Source organism: Corylus avellana, chromosome 2 (genome assembly GCF_965113065.1).
Source record: "Corylus avellana chromosome 2, dhCorAvel1.hap1.2, whole genome shotgun sequence".
In the NCBI taxonomy this organism is placed as follows: domain Eukaryota; kingdom Viridiplantae; phylum Streptophyta; class Magnoliopsida; order Fagales; family Betulaceae; genus Corylus; species Corylus avellana.
The window spans coordinates 7,138,572-7,149,745 of NC_142491.1; the positions used below are offsets into that span (position 1 = coordinate 7,138,572).

At 36.2% G+C, this 11,174-nt stretch overlaps 2 protein-coding genes across 2 annotated transcripts; both read right to left on the reverse strand.

Moving 5' to 3' along the window:
• Window positions 1-1,750: 1,750 nt before the first annotated feature.
• On the reverse strand, window positions 1,751-5,271 carry LOC132189930 (LYR family of Fe/S cluster biogenesis protein). Its single transcript, XM_059604780.2, has 2 exons — window positions 4,909-5,271; window positions 1,751-2,241 (listed from the first exon to the last, which is right to left on the reverse strand). The coding sequence occupies exons 1-2, from the start codon at window positions 5,119-5,121 to the stop codon at window positions 2,059-2,061; spliced, it is 396 nt and encodes a 131-aa protein (XP_059460763.1). The 5' UTR covers window positions 5,122-5,271; the 3' UTR covers window positions 1,751-2,058.
• A 1,115-nt stretch (window positions 5,272-6,386) lies between these two features.
• LOC132167925 (Cyclophilin-like peptidyl-prolyl cis-trans isomerase family protein) lies at window positions 6,387-10,636 on the reverse strand. The gene is made up of 7 exons (XM_059578971.2): window positions 10,386-10,636; window positions 10,261-10,284; window positions 9,881-9,968; window positions 8,542-8,634; window positions 7,891-7,923; window positions 7,318-7,374; window positions 6,387-6,666 (listed from the first exon to the last, which is right to left on the reverse strand). Exons 1-7 carry the CDS (start codon window positions 10,544-10,546, stop codon window positions 6,556-6,558), a joined length of 567 nt encoding a protein of 188 aa, XP_059434954.1. The 5' UTR covers window positions 10,547-10,636; the 3' UTR covers window positions 6,387-6,555.
• Window positions 10,637-11,174: the final 538 nt, after the last annotated feature.

Here is an 11,174-nt window from a genome sequence, read left to right on the forward strand (position 1 = left end):
GTTCAATTGATTATTATTTTAATTACTTGTTTGTACATTTCTAATTTATTAATTTTATTTTTCCTCTTATTTTGGAGTCAAGGCACTTTAAGTGGGAACTATTAGATTGATCATTTAAATCTTGGGACTTATGTTTGTATGTAGGTTTGTTATATCGGAACTCTTGACCAAATAATCTGACAGTCTAGAGGAAAGTATGGTGGGGTATTCCATTTTTGGAAATGGAACGAGACTGATTGTTTGCACATGGGGAAACACATTTGTTACATGATAGGCTCAATATATGAGGGTCATATACTTTGTGAAGTTTTTCCAATTTTTTTTTTTAATTATTAAATGACGCGTCAATCATAATCAACAAAGTATATCATCCCCACACGATGGATCATGACCCATACATTCTCATTAAATCATGCTCGTATGAATTGCCAAAAGTCATTGCATATCTTTATCTTGAATTTGATAATCTCTATAATCTTGTTAGTACATGTTTCACATGATTTAGGAATTTGACTTTTGAACGTGTTAAATGTCTCGTAAAAGCTACTGATGGGTTCACCAACCAAATTAATTGGTGTGAATTTGAGTTTGTGGATAAAGGAAATATTAATCCTTTGAGTTGATCATTAAATTAATGACTCCAATGCTCTTTAGCATATGATTTGATGGGGGAAAGTCAGATCGGCTTCCCTTTTCTTCTAAAGAGTATTACTCTTCACACGGGATGTCATGACGTGTTTTAATAGCTTCTCATGTCAGTCATTTAAAAAAAAAAAAAAAACCCTCTTAAAACACTTACTTCAACTGATGTGAAATGAGTTTGAAAAAATATTACTCATTTCTTTAGCATCATGACAACTGGGTTTGTCTCATCTCCACTAGTTATTTATTGATTTTTATTGCGTTTATATTAAGTTTAAGGATTGGGAATATAGTCTCCAAGGGGTAGCTCAATCGGTTGTGGACTACGCCTAATGAAGCGGAGGTCACTAGTTCGAATCCCCCCTCCCCCTTCCCTTGTGTGGACATGTCAAAAAAAAAAAAAAAAAAAGGATTGGGAATATAGATCCTCTCCATTTCACTCTATTTAAAAGTTTAAATTTTATAACATCTAATTGTGCACATGATGCCACATCATTTAAAAATTTTAAATGACAAAGTATCGTATTTTAGCATACCGAATTGGAATAGGATCCTCTCAAGTAAAATGGAGGTGTTTTTAAATGACATGGCAATATATTTATCACGTGACATCATATATACCATCAGATTTGTAAAATAAAATCTTGATCCTGGAATGACTCTTTTCCATTTCACTAACTTGGAAGAGTAAATTTAAAAACTCAACTCTTATACAACTCTTGTACAATTGGCCCGATGTGAAATACCCATAAACCATTAGATTTATGGACCATTTTGAATAAAGGTTGATCCAATGATTTATAAACACAACACATCAGCCCAATTATACATGGACTTGGATCCTCTCCATTTCAAATGAAATGGAGAGGAACAAGTTAATTGTTTTTAAGGGGCAATTTTGTCATTTCTGAGCACTCTATTTTTCATTTTGACAAAAATGCCATCTTAAAATAACTAAATGAGTCCCCTCCATTTCGTTTGAAATAGAGAGGATCCTTCTCCATTATACATGGGTTGTATAAGAGTTGAGTTTGTAGCATTGCTCTATTTTAAATAATTATACCAAATCAAACAAGCTAATTCCCACATGCAAATGCTATGCAGCATGTAGAAAAATATATAAACCCAATCTAATTAATAATCTCACAGGTTCATAGAATGCGACATTGGTAACATAACACAATGCTGTTTTCCTCATCCAGCAGCACTTATAAGTTATAAACCAAATTTCTTGAGAGGACAAACACCGAGGCTTCATAGATAGTACTACAGTTCCAACAAAGTGACCATAAAAGAAGATACAAGGATCTTTATCAACCAGAAAGTTACCAAAAAAAATAAAAACTCCTAGTACATCTTTATTTGAGGAGCCCAATTCCAGAAGCAAAGGAGACACATTCGTTGAACAGTAAAGATTCAGTAGTTGGTGTTGTAAAAATTTTTGAGGAAATTGGAGATGCCTTGATCCTTGGTACCCACATCCTGCACAAGCCCTTGACGACCCACCACATACTGGCCAATAATATGGTGCCGCTGCTTTGCGTGCTCCGCAATGTTACCCAGCTCTTCCATTGCCTTGAAGAGCAACATATCAATCACCTGCAGATTTATTATAAACATGAGGATGAAGGGGGGAGTGATTTTTTCAAGTCAGAATTCATAATAACAAACAGACATCTTACCATTGCATCTCCTAATGTGCAACAACCATCTGAATTAATTGAAACTATTTGATTCACTATAAAAGATATGCAAATTATTCAAGCATATTCCAGAGCCTAGCTACCTTCTGGTAAGCACAACAAATTATTTGCTGCATTAACCATGAATGGCTGATTTCTTTGTAACTTGAAGAAACTTCAAATATCCCACCTGGAACATTTATCTAAGGACTGCTTTAACCAGCAGAGTTCCTATAACTTCTGTGCAAGAGCCTATCAAGTGAAAGGCATCTTTTCGATTGCATCAACCATGAAGGACAATTTCTTTGTAACCCGCTGAAATTTCAAAATATCCAGCTTGGAAAATTGATTCAATGACCGTTTTAACAACCAAGTCCCCATAATTTCTGTGGCCAGTACCTAGATTTCTCAAAACGACCTAGATTTCTTAAAACGAAGGAAAAGGATCCATACGCTAAAGTGACATATAACCAGACACTAGTTTAAAAGACAAAAGCAGATTCATATCATGCATCAAACACCATCAATCAAGGCTATACAGCCACAAGAAGGAACATGACAGCGGCAGATCTCTTCAACTCAAACAACTCAACTCAACTAAAAGCCTTAATCCTAATTACACTGTGGTCCATGGATGCCCATCAACTATGGGAGTTGGCCACCTGTGTTCTTTTCTGCCATTCTATCCATTCTTAATCTACAGATCATTGTATTCCTTAGAGACAAACAAATTATCCTTTCCATACTCCTAGAAACAATGCAATAGAAGCTCTCCAACACCATCGATTCATTCACCGCATTGTGAGGAATCATGGACATGATGACGTAGTACATTGGAATTCTGACTGATGTATACGCTTAGAAGGAACGTGCCCTTTCTTCCAAGTAGTGGAGAATCTTTCCACAAGGCCAATTTCCATGAGCTAAGTACTGAGAAAAAAAAAAAAAGGCTTAACACAAAGTCCCTGGGTGAAAGAACGCCAATACTTTAAAGGCCCTAGTAGGAATCCTGCACCAAAAATGACGGAGAATCAACCAGATTCTTTCACTGCTAAGATTGGGAGCCAGGGCTGGGCTCTTACTAGATTTCTATGAAGAACCTATTATAATTTCAAGAATGGATACAAATAACATCTGCTTACTAGGATTCGAAGGAGGTCTTGAAGAGAGTACAAATGCCAGACCCACATTCTAAATGAGGCCTATTAGAAAAATCCATATGCAAACTTCCAGACTCTGAAAACGTAGAAATACCACAAGACGCTCCACTAACCTAATCCAGTAAAGTGGGGAAAATGATTTATTGTTTTTGATTTGGCACTGGGTATCCGGTGCTTCGCTCTGACTAATCCCGGAGGTGCACAGGCTCTCGGCAAGGAGTTCCCCGCAAGTGCACCTCAGTTAATTCAAGGCCCCAAGAAGCAGTTTGCACTTAGTGGGTTTTAAATCTAAGACCTTGAGAAGCATACTCAAAGTCTCAGGCTGTCCAACCACTGAACCAACCCCTTGGGAAAATGATTTACTTTCTCATGGCTCAAACAGGATTTGATTGCTCAATACAGTTGTTAGAAAATACATTCACCAATAACGAAGTTGATGATGCATGAACCAGCAATTCAACTCATGGAATCCCAAAACCAAAAATGTCAATTCAATGACAACAGCTACTAAGCAGCTCATACGAAACTTCATATAAACAAAGATGGGTACATTAAGGGCAATATCTGCACTATAGCACTACAACATTCCTTGAGCATAACCGCAAGGAAAATCGCAACTAACTTCAATTATTATATAATAGCATTTCATTCAACTCTTCAATCACATTAGCGTTCAACATCAAAATTCATTCCCAAATTCAAAATTGTAGAGATATTCTAATGCATGTTTGAAAGTCAGAACTAGCAGATATAACCAAAAGGTGAACAAGACCAACATCCCCCAAGGTATAAAGACAATTGCAAAAAAAAAAAAAAAAAAACCCAGTGTTTGTTTGATTCGTGGCAAAGATTTTTTCAAAAATGAACCCCAAGGGAGTTGGCTCAGTTGGTGGAAGCCTGGGACTTTGAGTCCTCATGGTCTCAAGTTTGAAACCCAAATGCAAATTGCCTCTTGAGGTCAGCCCCCGACTTAACCGGCTCATGCTGAGAGGTGTACGAGGCATGGGTCCCGAGTTTACCTAACAGGAGTAGGAAGAAGTGACCCTGCCCTGAAGGGTTCCCGGTCATAAATAAAAAAAAAATCTCAAGACTAAAATTTTCTCCCAGGAAAAAGATTTTTTAAAAATAGGAAATAATTGCAATTAACTTCAATTATAACAGACGAAATAGCACGTAAAACTCAACTATTCAATCACATCATCTTCATCGGATTAACGTTCAAAATCAACACGCATTCTTAAATTCAAAACTTCAAATAATTCTAATGTTTTGTTTCAGTCAGAACGAGTAAATATACCAAAAATTGAAAACACCATTATTGATAAATAAGCAAATTCATACTATATACATAATATATCGGAAGGAGCAAAGCCTATTGCAAAAAAATTAAATTGTTAAAAAAAAAAAAGAAAAAAAAAGTGGACCTTGGGATTGGTGACGTGGGAGTTCTTGCGGATCTCGGAGGCGACGGTGGAGCGGAGCTGGGACACGGTGGCGACGTCGTGCAGGTTGTAGATTTCCATGACGGTTGGTAGGGATCGGCATGCGGCCCTGAAGAAATCGAACACCCGATGCCTCGCTTCTTCCAGACTTGCTGAGTTCGGTGGCACCTTCACGCTCCGCAGTGTGAACGCCATTCCTTGCACTCCACGAGAGAGCTCTGTTTGTGTGCGTTACTAAGGTTGGAGATGAAGATCTATCGGCGAGCAAGGGGGAGGTTGTTGCGACGCCGTTTTAGAGGAGTCTATTGGGGATGACGAAGTAGTCTCTGCACGACGGATGCGACGCCGTTTTGAGAGCAGAATGGCCCATATCTATTGGGCTTCAAAGTGTACTAGTTTACGTTGTTTTTTTTTTTTTTTTTTTTTTTTTTTCAAAAATTTAATATGAATATTATTACTATATTTGTTCTAGGACAAAATTTTCTTTAAACTATTTTTTATCCTTATTTTAACACATGATTTTCATAAGCATTTTTAATAAAAGTATGTTAACATCTATCCTTAAGGCACATAATTCCACATGCATTAATATCATACTATGTTGATGTTGCATTGGTTAATAATTCTTGTATCAATCTCGGTTAAAAAAATAAATCAACTAAGAGTAACCGACTCATGTCACATCAGCACAGTGTAATTGTGGTGTAAAAATACACAAAGATTATATGATCTAATGACAAATATAATTTTCTCCAATTCAATATGAAATAAAACTTTGTTCTTGAAACCCTATTATTAAAAGTTGCTATAATTTTAATTTTTTTTTTTAGAAAAAAAAAAAAATCGTTATGGCGTAATGGTAGGAGAGGATGTGATGGCAACTCGCTCAGTATTTCATGTTCTGATTCCCAAGTCCATCAAATCGTACTCATCATATGCCTATCAATTTGCTCACTTCCAAGAATTATATGCAGTGATTGTACACATAACAACCTCTTTGTTAAAAGCCTAGAAAAAGAAAAACTTCTTGTTAAACATACTCCTAACTCAGATTAGGATCTCCAACAATTTGGGTAATATATTGTGAGAGAACTCACATGCCCAAATAAATTTCAGACTATCCAACCAGCTACTCAGACAAGTGAGTATTGCCCAAATTACTAGCAAATTTGTTGGAGTCTTAATCCCTCCCGGACATCATCTATCATTAATGTTGGTATGATAAAATCTCAATCATCTAATTTGAAACAATGATTGAATTTTGAAAAAATCCACATGGTTGAACATCCTAAGAATTCTGAAAGATCTCTCAATACACATGTAACTGTTAAAACCGGTCCCAACCGCATTTAGGTATAACTAGGACTAGATAATGAGCCCATTGAAAGATAAGAGGGGAAAAAGATTGATCTACAAATCGACAGGCACACACAATATCAGATTGACACTGAAACCTGAAGTTGAATGGAGAAAATAACAATTTAGTTATTTAGCAGAAACATGATATTAAGGATTAGAATATGCTTTCCATTAAAAAAAGCAAAGCACTGCTGATAATGGTCACTTGACAAGAACCAACTCTATATGAATTACAGAAATCATATGGTTAGAGCTGTTTGTGAGCTAGATTTACATCTCTCCACATTCAGCAATAAGGCAAGGGAGTTTAGGCCGGTTGTTAGGTCCAGTAGCCACATTCTCAATCTTCCTGAGAACCAGAAGACCATCTCCAAGCACTCTCTGCATAGAAGTTGACAAAAATACATAACATGTAAAAAAGACTATTCACTTGAGAAAAGCAGCCAAAAAAGCAGGAAAATAAAGCTTTTGGGAATGGCGACAGAACAGGCTTGTCAATGAGAAGAGGAGCACAAGTTGGCCGTGCAGCTGGGGCGGGACAAGAATTTTTGGGGTAGAGGGCAAAACAAAAACAAAAAAAACAAAAAATGGAGGGGGTAAAAATTTATTTTGAAAGGATTATAGAAGCATTTTTAAAAAAATTTGGGGAACACCTTGAGCCGCAGCTCCTTGCAAAGCTGAACTAAAATAACCAGAACCAACAGAATCAGCACACCAAAGAAACGCCAATTATTTACAAGTTTCAGATGCAATGACAAGCACAACACAATGACCTGAACTGGGCCAACCCAAGCTAAAATTAAATCTTGGTTTGTGTCTGTCTAGTTCTTGGGGTAAATAAAATCAATCCAGTTCTCAGGTTGGATCGGTCTTCATACAGATGCCTAGTACCTCTTCACTTCAAGTAGCATGTCAAACCAACCTAACCTGATCTATATTGCCCGCCACAGGGGAAAACTCTATTATCCAGTGCAATTTTGTTCTTTGGATGAATAATTGATACAACAAAGTTCAAAAGGAATTTGAGCATACCCCAAATACAACGTGCTTATTGTCAAGCCAGTCACATTTTGCACAAGTGAGGAAGAACTGCAGCAAATGTGAGGTTTAATCAACACAAAATACTATACTTAACAATAAAAAAAAAAATATAGAAAAAACTTCAACATAACTCATTTAAACATTACGTTGATTGCCCCATACTTTTATGAATATCAAGGAAGGGAAAAGAGTCACAGGTTTAAACTCAAATTTTATACAGTAATGTTATGCACTTCCAAACACAAATAACAAGAAAAACAAAAGCATTCTTTCAAAGCATAGTAGGACTTCCAGTTCAGTTACATCCTTTCTACAGCTAAAAAACTAAGTTAATGAACCTAAACAAGGCTGAAGGTAAAATAATCTTATTGGAGTAATAGCAACATGCAAATTCAATGTAGTGCCCCATTCCAGTACTTCGTGTTTTGTCAGAATGACGATGGACAAATATCTTCTTTTTGATAAGTAATAACCAGTCTTAGACAAATATGATCTCTCAGAATGCATGTGTGTGAGTGTGAGTGAGAGTGTGTGAGAGAGAGAGAAATGAAGTTGATGAATTACCTGACAACCATTAGTACTTGGTCCACTATTCGCCTGCAGAAAGAGGGAATAAGATTAGCCTTTTTTATCATTTTGAATAGACTCTTATACGGGAACAAGAGTTTGTACCGAATTCAGGAAAAGACCATGAGGTTTGGTGGTGATGTTAACTCATATATGAGAAGACTAACTTTAAAGCTTATTTTCCATTCTCTAGATGATTCTACAACTCAACCGTGCGACTCAACCGTGCGCTAATCGTTCTGTAAGGTAATCTACTGTATTCTCTTTACACGCCTCACAAAATTCAGTGATATTGATAAACTGTTTAAGTGAATTACTTTGCTCAAGAGGCTATACAAAGTTGAGATTCTTATAGAATTCAAAGGAATTTCTCCATACAGCATCACTGATCTCCATCCAAAAGAGGTAAATACTATCACATCCTAGCGTGTGCAAATTTTATTTGATTAATGTATCAAGCAATTTTTGCCTAAGTGAAATTAAAATATACAAGTCTAGAACAATTAACATAGGAAGATAATAAGAGAGGGTCTCCTAAGGTTGGAGTGCTACAGAACACAAGTCAAAGATGTTATCCCAAGTCCCAAGAATTAACAAGTTCCAGCTAAGATGAATATAGTAAAAAAAAATCTTAAGACAGAAGCATACCATTGACAACAAACCAGGACCAGTATGTTTGGCTACAAAATTTTCATCCTCAAACTTATGTCCATAGATGGAAACACATCCACTACCATCACCCTGCAAAGCAAGACCGACTTAATAAGAATTGCACAAAAATATGGAAACAGGTCTCAGTATTACCACCGTAATAAAAGGAATACATATGATTGTAGAAGTAAAGGTTTTCAGGGTTACAGGAATAGAATCAGGGGCAAATTGTAGGATTTACAGATTAGGAGGGGGAAGCATCTCTATCCGTCTTTGTGTGCAGATAGGTAGATAAGCTCTCCTGGGCGCTATAGCTGAAAAGCTTTATCTTGCTTGCCATTCTTTCTGAAAAAACTTCTTCAGTAGCTTTTAAATCTTACATTTAGCAACAGGTGTCTTTGTGAAATAACCTTCTTACTGGTCTAGTTGATGTGTTTCTAAAAAAATAATAGGACAGCAACGAAAAGTGTGTCTGGTATATTGTGGCCAATGTGACTTTCTTGATCTATAGTTTCTCTCCTTTCTCTCTCTTAATCAATGCCTCGGCTTCCCTCACTCAAAACATCAGCCATTGTGAGAGAGGAGAATCAAAGTAAGCCTTAGATTGAATACAGATAAAAAGGGCTTGCATTTCACAGATTTCAAGAAATCACCGACTCCAATAACTGACCCGACAACTTTCTCAGCTCCAGTTCCCTTTGTGGTTCCAAAATTTGTCCTTGATATAAATGTCCACCCATGTATGTTTTTTATTTTCTAGAGTGACCTTGAATGGGAGCGTGGCTATAATCTCGGTACAGTGTGTAGGGACAGAACCACGGGAAGCCGAGGGAGAATATATATTCATATACAGTTAATATATATGCCAAAAAAATTAAATTTGGCCCCTATTTTCTGATGAGAAATCCTGGTTTTGCCCTGACAATATGATTGGGGAGGTGGCATATAGCCATATAGGCTCTAAAAACATTCACTTTAGAAAGATAGTATACAAGCTCACATTATGCTTCAAATACCAATTATCACCAAAATCATGTTTTGTTTCGTACCCATTTAGGATGTTTGGATACCAATAGTTTAACTACATAGCAACTATGGTGTAAAACACTTTGAAGTATCCAAACATACAAAAGCTTTAACTAAAATGATTGAACTAGTCAACCTTTTAAATTTAGATAAAGTTTTCCTAGTCTATTAAACCAAAATACATGTGATTTTTTGACGTGTGTCTAAAATGGATGTGATTGTTGTGTGCATTTTTAATAGAGCATGTATCGATTTGGAATTTGGAGGAAAACTTTGATATTTAAATTTACCAAATGAGGATACTACTGACCTTTAAGAAATCACCAGCCTGAATCATGAAATCCTTAATCACCCTATGGAACTGGCATCCCTTGTAACCAACAGGCAATCCAGCTTTCCTGCCAATCCAACCCAATTATATATATAATGCCACATCAACCCTGTTAAATTATTAGTTGTGCCAAAGTTCAATTAATATTCTAACTTTCTCATCAATCTCTAGAGGCCCAATACGTTAAATATTTAATTGAAATGAGAAATGAAATACGAAAACATGTTAAATAACAAATTCCCCCAAAGAAATGGTAGACTTAATTATTTAAATTAACATTTTAACAAACTCTCACCATTGTAACTAGTATCAACTTAATTAATACGAGAGACTGAATATTATTACAGTGTCCTTTTTACCTGTACTCTCCGGTGCAGAACTGCCTGCCACGTAACACAAACAAAAAACAAGTAAATTCGTTTCAGAAGTAAGATTTTCGATAGTTCTTACTTGATTTATAGGTAAATTTAGGTAAAGGGAGTACCTGAAATTTTCGGCGGTTTTGGGGGTGATATCGGCGAAGAGCTCCATCTTGATGCGGCCGGCGGGAATGTTACCGATGGTTATGTCGAAGAAGACGATGGGGTTCTTTGGGTTCGGCGGCCGCACGTGCCACTCCACGGTGTTCCCTCCGCCTGACGCCATCGAAATCGCACGTGCGCAAGAGCTGCCTCTGAATCCTCCTGGGTTTTGGGTTTTGCTTTGCAAAGTCTGTGACTCGGTGTGGGGTTTTTGTTCGTGTTCACAAATATTTTCCATTTGCTTATGTTTTCATCCCAAAACCACTGGACTTTGAAATGGTTTGGGCTTCACTAAAAGGCCCAATTTACTCCCTTCTTTTCCGTATATAATTGAATTGAAAGCACATCGGCCCTTTAAAAAAAAAAAAAAAAACATAATTTTAACGTCCTCCAATCATATGCTAATGAGTAATTTTAGGGACCATCTTTTTATCCTCTTAAAGCTGATATGGTTTTCAAAATCACAATTAAATCAAAATTCAAATATAATTCATTTAAAATTTAATGATGATTTTAAAAGTCACATCAACTTTAGGAGGATAAAAAGAGGAAAAAAAATAGTCTCTAACATTACTCGGAAACAAATCCTCTCCATTTCACTTGAAATGAAGAGGATCTATTTAGTATGTTTAGAAGGGCATAGTTGTCTATTTAGTTTTTGAACAAATTTTTTTAGACAACTATGCCCCCTAAATACACTAAATGAAGTAAAATGAAGAGGATCATTCTCCTGCTAATACAAATTAAAAATA

Excerpts from the sequence above, each read along its gene's own strand:
- LOC132189930 (XM_059604780.2), bottom strand. The coding sequence starts at position 5,121 with ATGGCGTTCACACTGCGGAGCGTGAAGGTGCCACCGAACTCAGCAAGT. Across the intron at positions 2,242-4,908 it reads CCCACGTCACCAATCCCAAG|GTGATTGATATGTTGCTCTT; the intron begins GTCCACTTTTTT and ends ATAAATCTGCAG.
- LOC132167925 (XM_059578971.2), bottom strand. The coding sequence starts at position 10,546 with ATGGCGTCAGGCGGAGGGAACACCGTGGAGTGGCACGTGCGGCCGCCG. Across the intron at positions 7,924-8,541 it reads GTCCTGGTTTGTTGTCAATG|GCGAATAGTGGACCAAGTAC; the intron begins GTATGCTTCTGT and ends CTCTTTCTGCAG. Across the intron at positions 7,375-7,890 it reads CAAGTACTAATGGTTGTCAG|TTCTTCCTCACTTGTGCAAA; the intron begins GTAATTCATCAA and ends CATTTGCTGCAG.